At 39.1% G+C, this 23934-nt stretch overlaps 1 protein-coding gene across 1 annotated transcript in view; it reads left to right on the top strand.

The window, feature by feature from the left end:
- LOC131679378 (uncharacterized) overlaps positions 1-9289 on the top strand; it is a 60289-nt gene extending 51000 nt beyond the window's left edge. The window contains exon 6 of the mRNA XM_058960091.1: positions 9107-9289. Within this exon, the coding sequence (XP_058816074.1) occupies positions 9107-9289 (183 nt within the window). The remainder of the gene's footprint in view (positions 1-9106) is intronic.
- Positions 9290-23934: the final 14645 nt, after the last annotated feature.

Below are 23934 nucleotides of genomic sequence, written 5' to 3'. Positions count from 1 at the left end.
TGTAGTTGGCGGTCTGATTACTAGTATGGAGCTGCCTAAATTAATGCACGAAGATGAATCCTAATAACGACATTCTCTCCTGGTGTTGACATACAGTCTTCGGACATTTAACAAGACTTGCTGCAAACGAATGAAATTCTTTCTGAGATTTGCGGCTCGGTGCATGAAATTAGCGGGAACCAATCACCAACGAGCTTCGGTCAGATGATGGAAAATCGGTTCTTTCCTGTGTCAGTGAGTGTACGCTATCTTCCAAACATCGGAATTGAAAGTGATAGTCTCTGCAAGTAGCACGTAATGACCCAAACTGATTCATCCACCAGCCGTGTACAGCTCATACATATTTTCTTCTCGGTATTGTACAGTCCTCCGTTCGCCCAAAGCAGCCAAATACGAATGATAATAGAAACAAATCTGTAACGGACTTATATTTAAAATTTTTCATCATTTAAGTGTTCGGTTGGTGCACCATATTGACGGCTCTGATCGAGATGCTCTAAAAATTTTCACCATTTCCGAGTAGTTTTCGAGAAAAAATTTCAAAACATAGTTTTTTCATTATTAGTGCATATTATACATACTCCAAATTTTAATACTACATAGAGGAACATATTTTCGACAAATTGGCCTAAAAATCAAATCATTCTGTTAAGTATGATAGAAGTTATTAACGTTCAAAATCTGACACGGCGCCACAGCCGATATTTTGAAACGGGACCCCTATATTGAAAGCTTAAATGTATTCTACATTAATAGCAGGTGCTAGCAGTAAAGTAGCATTGGTACCCACGCAACATATGCAACACGTATAAAAAAACTTTTTTACCTATTTAGTTGAATATCAGTTGTAGAAAAGTATTAAAGCATTTTTCAGACTATGGTTTGTTCACTGATAGAATATATTCGTAAATCGCTGTGCATTAGTTCCGTACAGATAATTTTCATAAAATATACGAATTTTTCGTACATATAATGAATCGTTCGTAGTTCTATTGAAACACATTTATTTTTTGTTACGAGTTTTTCGTGAAAACCACGAAACGACTTTCGTTGGCTTATTACGAAACTGCTTCGTTCGACAAACGAATTGTTCGCTGCTATATACGAATATCTTTATAATATTTACGAGCACCATTCGTCGAACCGTCAACGTCAACAGAGCTTCAATATGGAGTCATTGTTGCTATACGTCAAATAAGTGTTGATCATCACGACGGTCTCGGTCTGACTATTTAGTAGCCGTATCCGTGTCTGCCGGTTTCAGGAAGATTTTCTAAACCTCTTCCGCTTCCAGTTGATCCAGAATCCGGAGCAGTACGGATTCTGTTGAGCCATCGCAAACTGCTCGTTGGTTTTGTATGAATAAGTTCAAGTCTTTCTCTGCCGGAGCAATGCCAAAAGAATATTCTATTAAATACGAAAACTTCTCTTAGATAAACGAAATGAATTCGTGCGACCGACGAGATTGTTCGTAATATACATAGACGTTTGTTTATTAAAATAAACAAAACATTTCGTTTCATTCACGAAAACTAATGCCGTTTTCAACGACAACATTCGTGCAATGTACACTAAATAAGTAAAGTTTACGAAAATCTTCGTTCATCAAGCGACCATTTCTTCATACCACAATAAAATCGATTTTGCCAGATCTGTTTTTTTAACTAAAAAAATCGGTGTTGTCAAATATCGATCCCAAAAGATCGGCTGTAAACAATAAAAGGCTAATAAATACGAAAACTTTTCTAAGATAAACGAAATGAATTCGTGCGACAATGAAAACGTTCATCATATACATAAACATTTACTAAAATAAACGAAATTGCGTTTCTTTCACGAAAAATAACGTCGTTATCAACAATAACATTCCTGCAATGTACACCAAATATGTAAAATTTACGAAAGCTTTCGTTCACCAAGCGACCATTCTTGTTTATGAAATGAATGATGTGCATTAAGAAAATTAAACAATTGAATAGGAAATGAAGTGAAATACACTCATGTTTTTTCACGCGATTTTTTTTGTGCGGTATTTTTTACGCGGATTTTGAAGTTTACGCGGTTTCCATTTACGCGGCCTGTATCCCCTGCGTAAAAAAACTGTTGCCATTCTTATCGGTTTGGTAGTGAGCTTGGTGTGCTTCCAAGATGGACGTTGTGACAAGCGAAACTATCAAGTGCCGGCGAGTGGAGTAATTTTGCTGATTGATTATTGTTGGGAAATCCATACAGCAGTTTTGCTGGGATATAAAATAGTGCTGAATCGATTTCTAGTTTATGATTGAGTAAGGAGATAAACCGAGTAATAAGGGGAAAATAATGTGAACATATAAATTGATAATGTGATCGTTTTCTTCACCTTATCCAACGGTCGTTAAGAAACGAAGCAATTAAAATAAATGCCAAATTAATTATCATGATAGTGAGTGCTATTGTGTGTAACCGTTATCTATAACAAGCTCTTTGTCTGTGTGCCTCTATCAACAAGGAACAGTGGTCTCGAACTGGTTGGATAGCGAAGAGGCAGTGCTGGAAAATAAAAGTACAAAAGGTTTATAGTAAAGCCAAAAGTTGAAATAAATTTAGTGATGGAACATTTAAATGTGCTGAAGAATATCGAAAATGGGCTGCAAAGCCAATCCGATGTGGATTCGTGTTCGTCGTCTATTTTGAATTCTTCCTAGATTCAGGTGATGATTATGACGATGATGGTGTGAATGTAACGATCAGAGTGAGTGCACTGCGGGAGAGGGAAATCAAACCGAAAAACCTGTTTTAATCCACTTAACGGTGCAATTGTGCCTTTCTCATTTCTTCAAACTATGACTCCACGACCGATTATGTTCAAAATAATTGTGGAAATGTCTATTACATTCTTAACCCTAGAACGTTGCGTTTTCCACCTTAGAACATTGCACTGGGGTATAAATGTACCCCACGCGCTTGATCGCATTTTTCGAAGGTAAAAATGCAAACAAACGAAATGTATAATACATCACTTTCTTCGTTTTTAAATTTCGAAAACAGCTGTGTAAGTGAAAGTAAGGAATTTATTGAATCAATGATACATAAATTGGTGTGAACAAAATAAAAAGTGAAAAAATCGCTTACTATAATTTTGCGAATTTTGAATCGATTTAAAAAAAAAACAAATGATTCTAAAAGTTCAAAGAATGGTCTTGAAACGGTAAAAAAATGGAATTTCAATATTTTTGAAAAAGTGCAATTATTTTGAAGAGTGAAAGTTTAAAAATCGTGTTTTGGAAAATACCACGAAATGGGGTGGAAATTGAAATGAAAAAATATTTCTGACCAGTAATTCATTGGTAACACGCAACGTTACTGTTACTGCAGTTACTGTGCGCAAATTATACTTGCGAGACAATTGCTTTGAAAAACTATAAAATATAAACAATAAAACAATAAAAAATCAGCAAAAATGAGAACAATTTTTTTAACCGCTTCAAAATTAAATTAAATAAATTAAATAAATTATTAAAAACGATCATATAATACTAGTTGTTATTTACGCAATAACACAACCAATATATAAACTGGTATTGTCACGAATCACATTTCCACTGACAGCACGAAATCTGACGAAGCACTAACGGCAACCGTACACTGGGGTACAAATGTACCCCACGCCAACTTTGACACCTTCTTTCACAAAGGCTATAAGCAAACCACCTTTTTCTACTCTTACTAGGCACTCTAAATTTAAGTATGGTGAGGTCGGTAAATGCCGAATTCTCGTTTTCACACGACTCCAAAGAAGGCGTGGGGTACATTTGTACCACAGGGCAACGTTCTAGGGTTAAGAGAAGATTCAAACAATATTGAATATAGTTAAACAACAAGCAGCAGTGGTGCTAGAAAAAATCAATCCGTCTCTGCTTAATAACTTGTTTCTCAAGCCTCAGATCGTTTCGTGGTCTTCAAGACTTTGTCTCTTTGTTAAATTTCCACATACCGATTTAGTTTTTGGAGGCAATGGGCGACACCTGGAGGAATTATTTTGTGAAGTTAATTTTCCCTTACAAAATCCCATGTAAACTTTAAACAGTGGGCGCAAAAATAGTTTTAGGGATCGAGCTCAGAATTTGAACAGTTGTTCATAGACTCATATGGTAGGAGAGACCAGGGCTAGTTGGCGGTGTTTTCAATTTTCAATTTTTGCCGCTTTGATGTAGGTAGATCTTGCAAAATAGAACATGCGGCTTGAAAGAGCAGACTGTTGGCAACATCTCTGATTTTTTTTAAAAGTGTTTGATGCAATTTCTCTATTTTTAGAGACAAAAATATGTGACGCGGAAACCCGCCAACTTACCCTATTATTCTATTTTTCAGTGCAATATGTTAACAATCATTTTCAGTGGTGAAGACAGATTTAAAATCGGTTAGGTAACAGCTGAGATGTTTATATTCGATTCTTCAGGTTGCAACCAGTATCAAAACAGTCCAACACATTAGGAATCTCTGAAATTGGAAACCCTCTTTATAATATTATTTGACAAAAACTTCGGGAAAGTCCCCTTATGATCAAACGGATGTTGAAATTAAACCGATTCCTCGGTTTGAAATTATATCTATGGTCCTCATTCGGGCCCTTGGTGACTTTCTTCCGCGCCAAAAATAATTGAAAGAACCCAAGTTACCATAAGCATTAAGCCATTGCACAATATTGGGTATATATTTGCATTAATGTTGCATTGAAACTCCATTGCAGCATTAACAATGCAATAAAGCTCAATATTAGCATCATTATTGCATACATGCACAGTCGAAATATAGCATATATATGTATACGTATATAAAGTTGATATTAGGTGTTCATGCTTCAAGGATCTTTAAAGCATGTATGCTTTACATGTGCATTTAGTGCCACTAAACAGCAAATATAAAGCCGATATAATTCTGTGAATTTATTCGTTATGAAACTCCCCTTGAAGATTATATTCAGTATATTTCATTTCATTCTAACGCATGCAATACAGTGGAGATCCGATTTTATCAGCCCCCGATTTCATCTACCCCCGATTTTATCAGCTTTTTGACCCGATTTTATCAGCTTCATATGAAAATTGATAGTTGGTAGTTTGATGGGCTCTAGCAGTCGAACCATGTTGAATTCGAGTAAATCCTTTCTTAGGCATATATTTCTTATCCTAGAGATCCGAAAAATGCAAAAATAAAAATAATATTTTTTTTAATTTTGCACTGTCAGACCCCCTTAAGGGCAACTTAAAGCAAATAATCAGAAAGAGTTGCGAGGTTATATCTAAGAACCAAAGAAGAATATTTTAAGATCTTCGTTTTTATAAAAAGACAGAAAAATATATGTCCCGATTTTATCAATCTCCCTGTTTTATCAGCCTAAAATTCGCCAAGGGTCGGGTCTTCACTGTACAGCCTAGACAGCAAAAGCTGCTCACTTGCCGTGAGGGACGAGGCGAGGTCCCTGTGTTCGAGACTTACTAAAGTAACTTTTCATAAAACATCACACGGTGCTACACTGATTTTGTACTTTTCAAACGATCTAGTATAGGTTGTAGATTGCCCCAAATGCAATACAACACATTGTTTGAAAAATGTGCACTCTCAAAATCTATTTTTCAGAGCTTTCGGAATCAAAAAATTTTCTACTTGGTCATTTTTCAACCGATTTTTAATTTTTTGAGTGTTCTAGAAAGAAGAAGAAATGGCCTTTCCAACGGTATGCTATCCTGATCAGAAACACATAACAGAAACATTTCAAAACTATATCTCTCACTGCTACTTTTTATAATTTTCTGTTATTTTAACTACTACCGAGACCAGATTTATAGCACAGCTAACTACGAAAATTGCATTCTGTTATAATCTTGCTATTTCATTCTGATCGGAATGTTATGTTCTTTTGTTAAAGATACTTTGTAGTTTTGGGATAACAATACGAAATCAACCATAATTTTTCAATTTTTCCTTGCAAATTATGAAATTTACTCAACATTCTTCTAAAGAAGCGTCTAAATTTTGATAAAAATTTAGAAAGAGCGTTTGATTTTGCACTTAAACTACCTATTTATCATCAAAATCGGTTGAAAGATGGCAGTTATTATTATTTTTTTCCAAATTAGAAACTTGCTCGCATGAACTCTTAAGGGGTTAGTGAGGTATTGTCTCGCACTATAATTATATCTTCCGTTATTTTTTTCCAATTTCAAGCCCAAAGTTCACATAAATACTTTTGAATGTATACGTAATCGAGCAAAAAAATCTATTTTTTGAATATTTTATGAGACTGTCCTCTTAAAAATTCATGCGAGCAAGGTTCTAATTTGGAAAAAAAATTAAAAACCCTGCCATTTTTCAACCGATTTTGACCAAAATAGGTCCCTAAATCTCCTGTTAAACGAAGACGCTTCCCAATAAAAATGTAGAACAATTTTCATATTTTTAATGAAAAATCGTAAAATCATGGGTACTTTCATATTGTTGTCCCAGAACCGCACAGTATTTTTAACAAAAGTACATTATTTATCATACCGTTGAAAAGGTCATTTCTTCTTCTTGCCAAAGTACTTAGAGAATTAAAAATCTATTGAAAAATGACAGAGTAGAAAATATTTTCGTGCTGAAAATCCTGAAAAATTGTTCGTTTTTATAAATCAATTAATCATACGTGATTTTGTGTTGTATTTGACGATATCTACAACCTTTAACAGACCACTTAAAAAGTACATTTTTTACTGTGTAGTACCGTTTTATTCATATCGTGTGAGAACGAAATTCGATAAGGATATTCATTACAATGCATAAGAAAGGAGTCAATTACTGTATTTTTAACGTTTTCCTTTTTGTACATCATGCCGAAAAGAAAACATAAAAAAAATCGTTGCAAAACCACACTGCGGAAAACGACAGCCAATTCAAGCATTCTAATAGCATCTGTGCACTGGTGCTATATAATAGCATTAGTACCGCACAGTAATAGCACTATAGTTCACCTTTTCTGGTATAATACTGGCATTATATCAGGATATATACTTATCAGCTCTTCAAGACTGCCTTATATCTAATATAAAATGAACAAATGACAATACTAGCGACCACCCTTTTTCGTAGACCGTCTGTAAGTACCTACAAAAGAAGTTGAGATCGACGGTGTGGTCACTGAGACAATTTTGGTTTGCGACAATTTGCCGAAACATGGTGATGACTGTTTTAAGGGGAGCATCTGGTGCAGTGGATAAAAAAATTTACTTCTTTTTTATTCGCTTGATTGTTAGCATTGAGCGTTTTTCTCTAAATTGCATTTTTCAAATTGGCGTATATAATAACTCGAAAACTATTCAATGGATTGACTCGATTTTTTTATGAGAATGCATAATCTGTGTAGCCAGTCGATGAACCACGGAAATATTTTCTCCCCATTATTTTGAAGGAAACTAAACGGATTTTACATTAAAATATCAGTTAAAAATCGATTTTTTATGCCATTTCCCGAAATTCTTTAGATTTATGTCCTTTTTTATTGGTTCATTGAGTAACTACAATTCTAAGCTTTATAAATCTTACTGAATTTCTTGTTGTAGATAATTTTATCAAGAGTTATAAGGAGCCGAAGCGCTCCTTGACGTAGAAATGGTTGGACGTCTGGTCTTGTGACGGTCGTATGTGTAGTACTGCGTCACTGGAAAATACTTTTTTCGTACATAATGAATGTATAAATAATTGCATTAGACAAGAAGTCTATTGTTGCCTTGTCTTCAAAACCGTAAATCGTGAAAGAAAGTTATTTTCGATTTGAGCACATTACACCAGATCACCATCCCCCAATGAATACTACCAACGATTGTGTTTAACAGTAGTCACAGCTAACAGAATAAAGACCTATGTCAGTTCAAACTCACATCTTCCCTGGGTTTTCTTTACCTAACTATCTCCTCACTGACAAGGTTCATCAATTTGTTCGCCGTTTTTTGCCTAACCGGATTAATGGTAAACAAGTGGGCCAGCCGATCAGTGTTATGCGGTGAAATTTGGTGTGAGAATCTTAAAAAAATAGAGTGAAAATATGGTAATGAAACTAAACTTTAGAACGACCAAGACTTCCGAACTTACAACAGTGTTCTTCTGAACATGAACTTTAGCGGTACAATGTTCTTGATGTGAAGAAAATGGAAAAAATGACTTCTAGTTACAAACATTTCAATTCGCCAACAGAAGGCCGAATCTAGCATCACTTAAAAACTAATAACATCGAACATCTCTAAGCGTTAACGAGAACGAAAACCATTACACAGAACATCCCTATATGAATCCTTTATTCTCAAAATTCGTTGTGAAATAATAATTTTCTCTTGGAACACGTGGTCTCATTTGTAAGAAACGTCTCTCGTAATAGCTCCAAAAGTGACCCAAAACCAAGTTCACTTTTGTCCAAGAAAACATTTTCCAAAAGCAAAATCGAAACCTTCCTAATCCTTACTATAACTGCAAAACTGCTGGTTTAAACACGGTTCAGTTGAAGTTTTCCTCGTCATACAAACTGAACTATCAAGGTTATCCTCTTTTATTCTGTAGTAGACAAGTTATGGCTACAATGATCATTTTTGAATATCATAGGTTGCTAAGATACTACACTAAGGGGTGAGCCTAATAATATTTTTTTTACCGCTCTAATGGTACACTAAATATTTATATAGTAGTACCTAGTATAAATTAATTGCTCTATTTTTTCTTTAATTTTTTATGAAATTGCTCATCAATGGAAGACGTCGCATAGTATTTGTTTAAACGTAATTTACTGTATTCGTAAATGAGCCAAAATCCAAATAGAACTCGTCTTCATACTAGTGGATACACAAATATCCACGATTGATAATCAACTTGGAATTTGAGTCAATATATTACATTATCGATCAAATATCAACCATTTTTCCGTTTTATTTTGTATGATTATTACACCAAAACATACTCGTATTGCATTTCAACAACTCCCCACTCCCCGCTATCGGAAACTGCTAGTTGGCATAATGTTCCGGTCCGACCAGCCATCCAGCGAAGAAAGCATGTGTCAAATCGTCACCGGTTCCTAATCTCAATCCCCTCGTTTATTTAGATAACCACCATCCCATCGCAGCAGGCCTCTAGCGTACGCGTGTCTGCTGCCACTCTCCACCAATCCAATGGGAATCACTTTCATCCACAACCCAGCCAGGGAGCAGCAGCAGAAGATGATTGCGATTCCATCTGTCTTTTACGGAGCCACGTGCCGCTCATACATCGTCGTTTTCTGGGATAATGGCGGCTTTTAAGGCATTCGTTTAGAACTGAAGCCGGAATTTAAAATTTGGTTTGGTTTAAACGCTGGGAGATGATCTGATTTCTTTACAATAACTGCCGGGTATCGACTTGATTTATGGACAACCGCCGGTGGCAATAGCAGGTAACTTCTGGAACGGCACGTGGCCTTGAGATGGTGGGTGATGGGTTCAGGTTTGCGAAGTTTGAAATGGCAAAGTGTTTTGTAATGACAGATTTCGAGGCGTGAATGAGGAAATTGTTTTTTAGCTATGTAAAAATTATGCTGCTACCAGGAACCGTATGAAACAATCATTCCTGTTTGGCGGCAAACTTATGAACTCGAAACAATTAGATAAAATTTATTTGGGATCAACATCTCAAATAATTCAGCATTGTTTTTCTTTAAACTAACAGTTTGAGGAAAGATTTTCGAATTTGCATAACGATATACATTTCCAAAATTAATACATACAAGAAAAGATACAACATCAACATAACCCTATTTGTTTATTTATTCTAAAACATTAACCAGCACTAATCTAATTAAAATCTGACCGAATCCCGAGCAATAACTTGATTAAAATATCAGCATCCCTTGCCGACGTGAGATGATATTTCCACGCGTCAGTAAACACTTTTATTAAAAAATAAATTAAACAAATAAATCATGTCGGTAATAATATCCTTCTGTCCCTCCCTATCCGAAAAATAAATGCAACGAGCAAATCGCTACAATTCGACACGCTAATGCAGGACTGCCGAACCATCAGAAATAGTTTACAGGACCGAGTACAATGTTTTACCATTCTAATCAGCCACGGTTGTGCTAAGTTCCTCTCCACCCACGCCGATGCTCATTTCAGTGTTTCACGCATTTTCCTGCCATAAGGCAAGTGCATGTTACCCTACGTGCCCATACAAATAGGGTTCAATTTTTATAATTATTCTACCAATTGGATGTTTTAGGGTGGTTCTCAAACAGAATAGTCACCAATTTTCAGTCAAATGACTGTAATTGTCTGTAATTACGTGTCAAAGTTGAAAATCGAACCACCCAAACCAGTTCACACGGGTCAATGGAAATGGATCGAATTTCCTCGAATTCAAATGTCGGCATGCATCCCGTCCCTCCGTCCGTCCGTGGCAAACTGGCGACAATAATTGAGATGACTTTTCATTTCTTGTTCAAAGCCAGGGGCCAAACCGTTCACCCCTCGAGCAATGTGCAACTTGTAGTACACTTGTTCCTCCCTTCTGTAGGCAGACAGACGGATATTGCTTTACACTAGCACACAACAGTTCCAAAATCCCAACAGGCGACGATGACGACGACGCACGAATGGGATTTGGTGCAATTCCCATACCGAGGGTTACTGCTTGCATTTCTGCACCCTTCCACCCGGTTTACGGGGTAAAGAAAAAATAATTCCAGTATCGCAATTGCTTGATGGAATTTCCATAATCTTAATTACATGCCACAGCAGAAGTCGAATTGTATTGGGAATTTTCGCTCGGTGCATGAAAAGGGACACGATGCTGGCAATAATTACGAGCACGATTTTAAACAAATACCTACAACACCCCTTGATGGTGGTACCTACACTTTTCCAGCCGGTGGCATATTGCCTTAGGAGACGACGGCGTCGGATTCGTCAGGGTTGTTACAGAGCTGATACGATTGCCGCTGGCAATAAACGGCTATCAAAACGAGGGAAGAAAGTCAGGCGGATTAGAGTTTGCTTGATGGCGGATAAGCTGATAAGCGCATTGTGGTATCACTCGGTGTGGAATAGGTCCGGGAGGTTAACGTCCTTTGCGTTTTATAAGCTGAGCAGGGATGCAGAAAACTGGACGTTTCTACATTTATATCTAACAAATTCAGCTACAGATTTGCTACTACAACTGATGGTGTTGTATCATTGATTCTAAGTTTTTAGAAGCTTCAACTGCATAAATATCCTGATCAAACTATCGGCAATCTGTAGCAAGGGTGAATCCAGAGAAAAAATTCAGACGGGGGTCTGAAATTGTGATTTTGAAATGAACATTGTGCAATCGTAATATACGTAATAACCTCAATTAATGAAAACCAGTGACAAATTTGGTTTAAAATTGAAAAATAAAATTTCTGAAGTTGAAACTTTCGGGGGGTGTGCCACCGATCAATGCAAATAATGGGTAACGATTGGACCGGTACATAAATTTATTATTTCGAAGTAGAATACTTCTAACGTTTCAATATAGGGGTCCCGTTTCAAGATTTTCTGCCGGAATTTTACCCGATTTTTAAAACGCCGTTGTACTGAATGAAAAAATACCGGTAAAACCTTTGGATTGTTAGCCTCATCAGGGTGAATTTGTTGTGGAAGGAGATTCTGTTTGTAGTGTTTCTTAGGATTGACCAGGTCAATCAAAGTTTTCGGTTTAAACGTGTAACCGGCTTCTTTCTTCCTTTCAACTGAACGCATAACCTCGCGACTTCACTACCGAAATTGAAGTAACACGGTTACCAAGTTACAGTGATTTAAGCGCCACCTTCCTAAGAACGATCACTGTACCAGATGGTGTCCGGCCAAAGACTCTTAACTCGGGCGGGTTAGGTATTCCCGATCTTACTCTAACCTACGGTAGTTCAGTATACTCTTTGATCACGCGAATCGGGAAGAAATCTCGAAACCACGATACCACAGTGTAGGCGCACGATAGATCAGTCTAGCTTGAGTAAAAAAAGGAATCAAACAAATTAGCAAGAATCCAAACTTCCTAGCTAGCTTCCCACGTTTATTTTGTAAATCACAACGATCCAAGACTACCGAATGTGAATGAAAAAAACCTGTTTTAATCCACCTAGAGGTGCAATTGTGCCTTTCTCATTTCTCCAAACTATGATTTAATAGCTGGTTCGTACAATATAACTTTATGGAAATGTCTTTCATTCTTATTACACTTGGTAAGTATATATAAGAGCACCTTTTTGCATTCATCGCGGTATCGGTTTGAATCGGAGTTTTCTATGTGATCGACCTCCACAACCCGTAACTCCGGTGCTGGAAGTCGGATGGAGATGGAATTTAATATCAGTTTCTGGGGACGCAACACCTTTCATTTGAGACTAAGTTGAGCAAATCTAGCCATTTTCGAGAAACCAATATAACCGTTATTCTGACTTTGGATGCTTCCGGATCCGTCGATGGTGGCCAGTGTGGCCAAAGAGACTTTGAATGACTGTTGGGGACCTAGATCTACAAATTCAACAGTTGTGTTTACATTTTGGAAAAAAAATCACCTTTTTACATTCATCGCAGAATTCGTTAGAATCGGGATTTGCTGCGTGATCGTACGTATCACCCTGTAATTCAGGAACCCGTATTTCGGTATACGGGGTGGATGAAGGAAATCTGGGAGTGAGGGTGATCCAAGAAGAGGGGAGTGATGAAGGAGGGAGGTGTAAGGGCAAGGTGGGGAGGGGGGGGAAGGGGCGGCTACGCAATACTCAACTGCATATTTTGCCTTCCATTTGAGACTTGGTTTGAGAAAATCGGTTCAGTCATCACCGATGTGACTTTAATTGTGGAATATGCCCGGAATTCTGGACTTCCGGAATCGTCGATAGTGGACAATATATTCAAAGAATGTTTGATTGGAAATCAGTGATCTAGATCTACGATTAGAAGTAATTTGGTGACCATTTCAATAGTTTTTAGCCTCTGAGGTATTACGATTGTACCGATTTATATGGTAAATTCCAGTGTATCCTTACTAACACCCCTGTAACTCCGGAAGCAAGAGTCAGAACCGAATGAAATTCAGCAGCAGTCAATGGCATTACTGTATCTTTCATTTGAAATTAAGTTCGTAAAAATCGGTAGAGAATTCGTTGTGGAATGGGTGTGATATTAGCTTAGGAACTTGGCGGGTTCCCCGAGGGCGTCATGAACCGTCATAGGTGGCCAATGTGGTCAAAGCTGCTTTGATTGATCATTAGTGATCCAGACCCGCAAACTAGAGTAATGTTACATCAATTTTAATATGTTTTACATCATTTGAACATTATGGTGGTACCAGTTTATATGGGAATTTGCTGTGTGACCGCACTTTTCAACCCGTAACTCCGGAACCGGAAGTCGGATCAACTAAAAATTCAATAGCAGCTTATGGGAGCGTTACACCTTTCAGATGAAACTAAGTTTGTGAAAATCGGTTCAGCCATCTCTGAGAAAATTGTGTGAGTTTAAATGACACACACACACATACACACACACATACACACACACATACATACACACACAGACATTTGCCGATCTCGACGAACTGAATCGAATGGTGTATGATACTCGGCCCTCCGGGCCTCGGTTAAAAAGTCGATTTTTACAGTGATTGCATAGCCTTTCTTTATATGAGAAAGGCAAAACGTGCTATACAATTGGCCAATCTACTACCGCTAACACTTTATTCTGTTCTCTCTAGTGAGTGCGCACAACCGTAACGGAACGAGCTTACTTGTTATGCCGGCCGGCAGGGTGACGATGACAATCCCTCGGAGCTTGGGTTTTCGAGGATCTTCGGGTGGCAGTAGCGTAGTTCGCTGTTGTCGGGTCGATTAGGCTAGGAGGCCGCACCGTAGGCCAGAAATGACGACGGCCGGTGACGGTTTTGGTGGAGATCCAACGGCTTGCCAACTAGCGATTCGACCACGATGTTGCGTTCTTCACCCAGAACTAGCACCCGCGTTGAATGGGTAGCGTCACCTGATTAGCACAAAGCTTAGTTCACACAATTCACTAAACCAATTAAACGGGTTTCGCACCTAGAATTTTGCCTCACACTCTACACACGCAACGCAAACTTTAAATTTTTACTCAAACGCAACTAATCTCCAGAACGGTCTCCACCAAAGTGACGAGCTTATCGGGAATCTGTTCATGTGTTCTGACCCTTTGGCGGTATCGTGTGTTCGCGCGTAATTTGTTCTGATTGGCTTTTGAATAAATCCCTTTTGATCATTTCCATTTCTTCGGACTTTTATTTGTTCCACTTTTCCCGCGATTAGCGTAAGTGAGAATAATTTTACGCAGACAAGTAGGCTTTTTTGTGTAAGAGTTGCCATAATCGAGCTTTCTATATTCTAGTTCAGCTATCGTCCGCTAGGGTGTCAAATTTATAACTGGTAGACAGTAAGGTAGTTTTGTTAATTGAGATGGAACAAATCAATTTGTTACAAACGAGAAAATGTTCTCCGATGGAAATTTACCGTCCTTCGACAAACAATTGTTTCGATAATTAATTAAAAATAAATTACTATGCTATATTTTCCTCTTTAGGGTGAAATATAGCATAGTGCTTTCCCATAGGCCTGCTAAGCCAAGACAAGTTTTGGCTTCACTGTGTTAAAACAGAACTGCTGCTCGGGCGGGACATCACGTTTGATCAGTCGTTCGATTGAAACACAAAGTGTGTTTTAGTTTTAAGGGATTTGCGTCAAGTCGGCGCTAATCTATTCCGACAAAAAGTTAGTGTCGGTTTCTGATGAGGCGAAGCCAAAACGCAACTGTTAAAAAAATATAAAAAAAAATAAAAATCAATTGATTAGGTCTTCCAAATCCATTCTTGCAAATTCCGGTTCCAATAAGAACTTATGGGGGTTTATCAATTCCCAATATTGGTTCGAACCGGACTTCGGATAGCACTTATGGCGAGAAACGATGAAACGACTATCGTCTTCGAGTGTCTAATTAATACTGGCGCTATATACATTAAACTATATACAGAATGCGTGAGCTATCTTGTGAGTGTGATGTGTGATCGTATCATATGCTACCTGGGATGGTTGATCGTGTGGCTGATTGTGTGATCGGGTTGAATACAATCTATTTATGGCAATGGTGCCAGATGCGCCACAATACTCCCTCCTTTAATTTTTTTAATATCTTGGAGGGATTTTTACATGACGTCCTGATTTCGTCCGATAGACAGGGTGTTGGCAATCGTCGATGGCTTTGGTGCTAGGGACATCTCTGGTTACTGTAGTATTGGTTTCTGTTGCTGGGAGAAATGCAACCTTTAGACGATCGATTGAAATCGGGGAGTGTTTTCCGTTGATGTCTATGATAAAGACTTTCTTCTTACGGCGCAACAGCCGAAATGGTCCTATAAATGGATGTGTTAACGGTGGTTTGATTGCACATACCTTTACGAACACATGACTGCAGTTGGCCAGTTCCTTCTGAACGAATATTGCGGGCTTCGAGTGATTTGTTGTTGGTGTTGGTCGTAGCTTTGCAAGGGTTGCCTTTAGATCCACGATGAACTCGGATGCAGGCTTCTTATTGGAGCTCTCGACCAAAAATTCACCAGGTAGACGTAGCGTGGTTCCGAGTGTTGCTTCGGCTGAGGATGCTTGTAGATCTTCCCGGATTGCAGACCGCATACCGAGGAGGACAAGGGGTAACGATTCCGTCCATTTTGGGTTTGCGTGGCACATGATGGCAGATTTCAGCTGCCGATGAGTCCTTTCGATTTGCCCGTTGGCCTGGGGGTGATATGGCGTCGTTTTCAGGTGATTAATTCCTAGGATGATGGACAGCTCTCGAAAGAGCTCGGACTCGAACTGCCTTCCTAAGTCGGTTGTGATGTTGACTGGTACTCCAAATCTTGCGACCCAGCCACTCACGAAAGCTCGTGCAACGGTGATTGCAGTCATGTTAGGGATAGGTATGACTTCTGGCCAACGAGTGAATTTGTCAAGCATGGTCAGACAATATGCGTTACCATCCGATGGTGGTAGTGGACCAATCAAGTCCATGTGGATGTGTGCGAATCTTTCACTCGGCGTGTGTATTTGAATGATCGGCGACTTGTTGTGGCGGTGTATTTTTGACTTTTGGCAAGGTATACATTGCACAACAAAGTGCTTGCAGTCCCGACGAATAGAGGGCCACACATACCGATCAGTTACCAGACGTGTTGTTGCACGCACACCAGGATGTGAAGCACTGTGTAGTTTCCGAATTACCTCCGTACGGAACTCTTTCGGAACGAATGGGCGGATTGCATCTGTTGAGACGTCACAGTACATCGATGTGGTGCAAAGTGGTGATTTGAGTGTCTTCAATCTCAGTGTGGTGTTTGGCGGCGGGCTTTCTAGAAACATTTTTAGTTCTGGGTCTGATTTCTGCTGCTCTGCCATTCTGCTGAAATCAATTGGTACCTCTGTGTTGGCGATTGTTTCGATACGACTCAGCATGTCGGCAACTTGGTTTGCCTCTCCTGGTACGTGGCGAATATCCGTCGTGTACTCGCTGATGAACGCGAGCCGGCGTTGTTGGGTCGGGTTTGCTCGTTCCGGACGCTGCAGGAAAGCTGTTGTTAAAGGTTTGTGGTCGGTGTAGATACAGAAGTCGCGGGCGTCTAATGTATCTCTGAAGTACTTCACCGACGCATATATGGCATACAGCTCCCTGTCGTATGTACTGGCCTTCTGCAGGCAGTCGTTCAGCTTACTTGAGAAGAATCCTAGGGGTTGACGACCTTCTCTGGTGATTTGATGTAAAACCGCACCGATGGCCGTTCCTGATGCGTCAACTTCCAATGCGAGTTTGGCTTCGGCAGAGGGGTGCGCTAGCAATACGGCATTTGCCAGGTCCTGCTTACATTTATCGAAGGCGGCGCTCGTGACTTCGTTCCACACAAGCGGTGTCTGGTCGTTGCGGAAGTTTCCCGGGATCATGGCATGCAGAGTTTGTTGGACATCAGCGGCGTGAGGAATGAACCGTCGATAGAAATTTATGCTGCCCAAGAATCGTTTTAGCTGTTTGGCGACTATTGGGCGAGGGAACTGCAAAATAGCGGCGACCTTGGCCGGTTTTGGTTTGATGCCATTTTCCGTGATAGAATGTCCAAGAAAGTCAACTTCTGGTTGACCGATTTGACACTTGCCGACGTTGATGGTGAGTCCGTTGTCCCGGAGGCGCTCGAATACCACTCGTAAGTGAGATTCATGTTGTTTTATGTCATCCGATGCGATGCAAAGGTCGTCGATGTACGGAAATATAAAATCCAGGTCACCGAAGATGTCGTGAAGAAGTCTCTGAAGCGTTTGGCCAGCGTTTCGTAGTCCGAATGTCATAAATTTGAATTCGAATAATCCGAAAGGGGTCGTGATGGCCGTTTTGGGGATGTCTTCGACTGCAACGGGGACTTGATGATACGCACGCTGTCGATACAAGAAAATATCTTTTTACCGTACAAAATGTTCGACACATCCTGTATGTGTGGTACAGGATAGCGATCGGGCACGGTGATAGCGTTCAGGCCTCTGTAATCACCGCAGGGACGCCATTTTCCATTGGGTTTTTTAACCATATGGAGGGGACTTGCCCAGCAGCTTTTGGATGGCTGGCAAATTCCCTGCTCCATAAGAAACCTGAACTCCGCCTTGGCTTCAGTCAGCTTTTCTATCGGTAGTCTGCGAGGGCGGCAGAAGACAGGTTGGCCAGTCGTGACGATGTGGTGAACGGTTTTCGCTTTCGTCGGGAGGTGGTTCATATTAAGGATCGTAATGTCCTGATATTCCTTGAGAAGGTCTGCAAATGGTGCGTTCACGTTGAAAGTGGTTATCATGGGTTCCGTGGCGGTCTGGATATTGTTGACTTCCAGAAGGGTAGTGTTGTCAATCAGCTTATTTCCGCGAACATCTACGAGAAGGTTGTAGTGTCTGAGGAAATCCGCCCCGATAATTGGACCCTTTACGTCGGCGATGGTAAATACCCAAACGAAAGACCGCCGGAGACCAATATCGATAGTCAGACGTCTGGTACCGTAAGTGTTTATTGGGCTGCCGTTAGCAGCGAATAGTTGGTTGTATTTTGTTTGGTTTAGCTGTTCTCTTGGTGAGGGTGGGATCACTGAGATATCTGCACCGGTGTCGATTAAGTATCTGATGGATGACTGCTGATCGTGCACATGGATTCGTTGAATGTTGACTGTTTCGTTCTGGTTTGCAGTGGGTCTGAATCCAGGTGGTGAATTTATAGGTGGTTCTATGCGTTCTGTGGTCGGGTGTACACAGGGATTTTTCCGTCGAAAAAAATGCACGGGTTCTCTTCTTTTTGTTTTTCACATTTTTGTGCTTGTGCACCATGGCGGTAGTGAAACCAGCAAATCCATCTGCGAGGGGCGCGCGACTGCGATGGCGTCGGTTGTCTTTGACTGTGATGGCGGCTCTGCGATGGCTGTCTTCTGTAGCGTTGTCTGCCACGGTTGTCACTGGACAATGCTTCATCCAAACGGCGGGAGAGTGCTTCAATTCGCTGTTCTAATCTTGAAATGGACGATTCGGATTCGGTCGAATGCACAGCTGCTACTTCTCCTCTCGGGGCTTCCATAATTTTGTCAGCTACCACTGCCTGCTCATCGAGGCCAACTGACGGCACGGCGGCGATGATCGAACGGACGGTGTTCGGTAGGGCGCGAAGCCACAAATTGGACAATACGCTGTCGGAACAGCCTACTCCACCGAGACGACGCATCTCGGATAAAAGTACAGTCGGTTTTTGGTCACCGAGTGTCATTCCGGACAACAAACTGGTCAGACGTTGATTTTCCGACGGACGAAAATGCGCAATGACGGCGGCTTTGATGACGTCATATTTATCATTATTGGCGGAATTATTGCACTGGGCGATCACGTTGTAAACGTATTTAGCCCGTGATCCTAAGGCGACGATGACAGCGTTGAACCTAAATTTATCGTTCTTAATCTGGTTGACGCTAAAAGCGGCTTCCAGGCAAATGAACCACGTGTCGATGTCATCAGGATCGAAATCTGGATAGTTGATTTTCGCAATGACGGTGGTTTCCATTGTATGGCCAATGCGTTCTTCAGCATCACTGACGCCACTGCCAGCCATTTTGTTCTTGTCTTCACTCGTCATCACGAGAAGTTTTTTAATATGGTTCGGTAACAACCGGAGTTTTTGATGGACAAAACGTTGTCCGATGTGCACGGATTTATTCACTCGCAACGTTAAATACCAATGCTCGGTCGGGGTCACCAGAATATGGGGGTTTATCAATTCCCAAAATTGGTTCGAACCGGACTTCGGATAGCACTTATGGCGAGAAACGATGAAACGACTATCGTCTTCGAGTGTCTAATTAATACTGGCGCTATATACATTAAACTATATACAGAATGCGTGAGCTATCTTGTGAGTGTGATGTGTGATCGTATCATATGCTACCTGGGATGGTTGATCGTGTGGCTGATTGTGTGATCGGGTTGAATACAATCTATTTATGGCAATGGTGCCAGATGCGCCACAAACTTTTTTAATACCTCTTTCACAGTTCTGACTAGTCTTTCTGCCTGTCCGTTACTAGATGGGTTGTATGGCGGACTTTTGAGTACTTTTATGCCTTGTTTTTCTAAAAAGTTCACAAGGAATATGCGTTAAAACAGCGGGCAAACCAAACCGAGCAAAAAACGCTTCCAGTTTTTGGAGAACTTTTGCACAATCCGTGCCTCTTTTCATCCAATCTACTTCAACCCACTTAGAAAAACTGTCTGCTATCAATAAAAACGTATGATGTTAAAAATAGAAGAAGCCTATATGTATTCTACTAAATGGTTTAGTAGTTGGTGCCCATTGGGACTTCAACTCTGGTTTATGAACAATCGCCTTACTGTTACATACATCGCAACCTGATACGAAGCTTTCAATATCGGAATTTATCCCAAACCAATAAACTGAAGGTCTGGCTAATTGTTTCATCCTAACAATGCCGGCATAGTTGGCATGTAAAAGTTTTAATATCCCGCCTTGCATTTCATTTGGTATTACTACTCTGTCCTGGAATAACAAGCACTCGTCTACTAATTCCAAATCATGCTGATTAGAATACATGTCGGTAAAGCGTTTGTCAAGTTTTTTTTTTGGCCAGCCATTTTGCATAAAACGAATTATTTCTTGTAGAAACTCGTCATTCTTGGTCCTTTTAACAACCGCTACAGAATCCTTACTGAAATTTATACTCCTAATTAACTCGGTATCAAATTCTTTGGGAACCGGCTGTTCTAATGGGAATCTCGAACAAAAATTCGCATTTCCCATTTTGGCAGAAGGCCTGTGTTGGCTTTCAAAATCATATATCGAAAGTTCTAGAATATAAAGTTGAAGTCTTGTGACGAATATTGAGCCAAAAATACCAACTAATGGTTTATGGTCCGTAAAAACTAAAAACTTTTTTCCATAAATATATTTATGGAACTTTTCAATGGTACAAACGAAAGCAAATGAAGTATAGGATAATTTTTTTGGGCGTCATTTAACGAAAAGGATGTAAAATATATCGGTTTTTCAACTCCGTTAATAATGTGTGCGATGACACCCCCAAGACCATAGCCCGATGCATCAGATACGACAACCAGTGGCTTCAAGGGGTCATAAATTTGCAAAACTTTCGTATTTACAAGTAAATTTTTACTCTCGACAAATGCTTTATCGCAATTTTCGTCCCACTCGTATTATACGTACTTTTTAAACAAATTATATAAATGAAACAATCTTGACGACAACCGTGGTATAAATTTATGATAATAATTTATCAAACCCAAAAAGGATTTCAGTTCCGTCACATTTTGTGGCACCTTAGATTTTTGGATTGTTTATATTTTGTCCGGACATGGCGATATACCGTTTTCATTAATAATGTGTCTAAGGTATGGAAGTTCAGTTAAAAAAAAATTACATTTCTTCCAGTTAACCTTTATGTTTGCAGAGGATAACCTGTCTAGTACTAAATCTAATTTTTGTTTGCATTCTGCAAGGTTTTTACCGGCTATTAAAATATCATACAAATAACAATAAACCTTATCTATATCCTTTAGCACCTGATCCATCACTTGCTGAAAAATTGAAGCGCTCGAAGAAGCTCCTTGTGGTAGTCTATTGTATGTAAATAATCCCTTGAATTTGTTTATAACCATAAATTTTCTAGACCTTTCAGATAGAGATAATTGTGTATAAGCCTAGTGCACAAAATACTTTGCATCCTGCCAATCCGGCAAATAAATCCTGAGCGGTTGGCAAAGGTTATGCATTAGGGATTAAAACCTTAATAATTGAAACTTTACAGTCAATTACCAATCTTATTTCATTGTTTTTCTTTATTACAATTACCACTGGAGACGCCTACTCACTTGTTTGTATAGGGGTGATAACTTTTTCTTTCTGTAACCTGTCTAAATATTCCGAAACTTTATCTCTTAAACGGAAAGGGACCTCATAAGCTTTTTTGAAAATGGGCACTTCACTTTTCAGAACTAATTCTGCTTCAAAATCCACAATTGGGGACGAAACATCTTTTTTAAAAGCATTAGCAAACTTCTGCTTCATCTCTTCAATGATTTCATTGTTCACGATTATCTCCAAATTATTTATTGTCTCTGTATTCGTGAAATATGGTCGCCAATGGAAAAAAAGTATCTAGTCATGTACGACCCAATAAAGGGGTAAAGTCATGTTCACAATTTATTACCAGGAGCTTCCTTCCCCCTAAATTTTATCGAAACAGTTGCTTCCCCGCTAATTTTCAAATTATCCCCATTTACCACAATCAATTTTTTATTACTCCTAGAAAGTGGTTTGTTAAAATTAGCAAAATATTGCTTTTTATTCATAACGGAGACTGATGACCCACAATCATTTTCCATTTGGATCATCTTATCTTCCACCATTACATACATTGGATTATTAATACTATTGACGGACGATACTTGCATGCATTGCATACTACCGGTATCACATTCATCATCGCTGTCTGAATCCTCGGCACGCATCCTGCCGAACATTTCATTCAATCCTCTGTTTCCGCTGGGTCCTGGCTGGTCCCAAGTATCGACGAATTGCACCGTATCCCTTTTCAATTTTTTTTAGCTTGAAGCACTTTCATTTAATATGCCCCTTTATGCCACAGAAATCGCAAACGAATCCTGAGTAATCAGGCCTCTTTCTCTCCTGATTTGCTCGCCATTCAGCGGACTGTAAATTTTCTGCTGTGTAGGGTTTTCTTTTAAACCCAAGCCCATTCTTAACTGGAATCTTATATTGACCAGGTCGGTCTTCATTAGACTCATTTTTATCCATTTTATTATATAAAGCTGCTAATTTACTAAACTGGAAACCGACCTTATCAGGGGTGTGAAGCGATCTGATTTAAGTTAAGTGAAGCGATCTGATCAACGACCTGGTCGCCATTGATGTTGGTTACTAATGTCCTTGCATTAGCTCCCGCTATCTCCCAAGTCGTAATTATTTTTTCCGCTGACTGTTAATTTTTCTTCGTTTAAAAGTCTCTGTTCCAAGGCTCGATCACGCACACAGCTATGATACGATCCCTGTGCAGATTCTTTAAAATTTCCAAATTGGCAAAATTCAGCTTGAAGCTTAATTGACAAAACGAAATCTTCGACGGATTCATCCGGTAATTGAATTCGGTTGTTAAACTTGAATCGTTGTATTAAGTAGGGTTCGTCGCGGTGCGGATGTGGGCGGTAAATGGATAGTCCGCACCGCAACTGCAAAAAAAAAATAAAACCGCACCGCTTACCGCAACCGCATTGCATTTACCGCACCGCACCGCGCGGTAATGCGGTAAAAATCATGTATTTTAAAAATTGTGCTGAAAAATTAGTCATTTGTTTTGTATAGCCATATATAGTAAAATGTTATTCTTATTTACACGAAAATTATCTTTTATGGACTCCTCAGAATGTAACATTTATGAAAATATTCAACTTTGCAAGATTAATTAAGATGGGTAAGGGGTTTGGCGCGAAAAAAAAAACGTTTTTTACACGATTTTTTTAAAACCTTGCGTGAAGCGAACTGATCAAAACTTTTGTACATTATAGCGTATCATTTCAATAACATGCTGTAATTTTTCCATGCAAAAATATCCACAAACGACTTGGTAACGAAGCTTTTTGCAGAACAGAACGTCTCTGGAAAAATATGATTTGCTGTGTTACCTGCCATTCAAAAACTACTTAACAAATTTCTTTCAAACTTTGTATACAGATTCTATGTAAAAATACCTAACCCCTACGTTGAAGTTTCGAGATAAATTTTCAATTAAGGCAAAAACTGTCCAAACTATGCAAAATTTGGCATCTGGGCTAACTTTGACACTTGTCACAATATGAAGGAAGACCTTAAGGGAGACTTTAAGAAACACAAAAAAACGCAATGCCCTACACTAACTTCGAAAGTTTTACTTTCAAAAAGTTACAAAATTCTCCTAACTGAAAAATATTATTTGTTAATTTGATAGAAAATTCCCAGTTGGACGAACAATAGACGCACGCGAAAAGAAATTCTTCCAAATTCGTTTGGTTTGATTGATTAATTACATTCTTTGGATTGTTTTTAAGTCGTATCATTAGTTCATCTCTAAGTTCTCCAAATTAATCAAAATTCACAGTTGAGAATGTCATCGAAAACGATTCATAATTCCTCGATTGCCAAGACGAATCAGGAGAAATGAAACATTTTGTAATTGGATTTGACAGTAAAATTCAATTGTTTTTCAATGATTTTTTTCTTTGAAGTATAAAATGAATAGTTTTTAAAATATGTCGTAAAA

The sequence above is a fragment of the Topomyia yanbarensis genome, chromosome 2 (genome assembly GCF_030247195.1).
Source record: "Topomyia yanbarensis strain Yona2022 chromosome 2, ASM3024719v1, whole genome shotgun sequence".
Lineage (NCBI taxonomy): Eukaryota > Metazoa > Arthropoda > Insecta > Diptera > Culicidae > Topomyia > Topomyia yanbarensis.
This window is presented reverse-complemented; position numbering and strand designations above follow the sequence as displayed.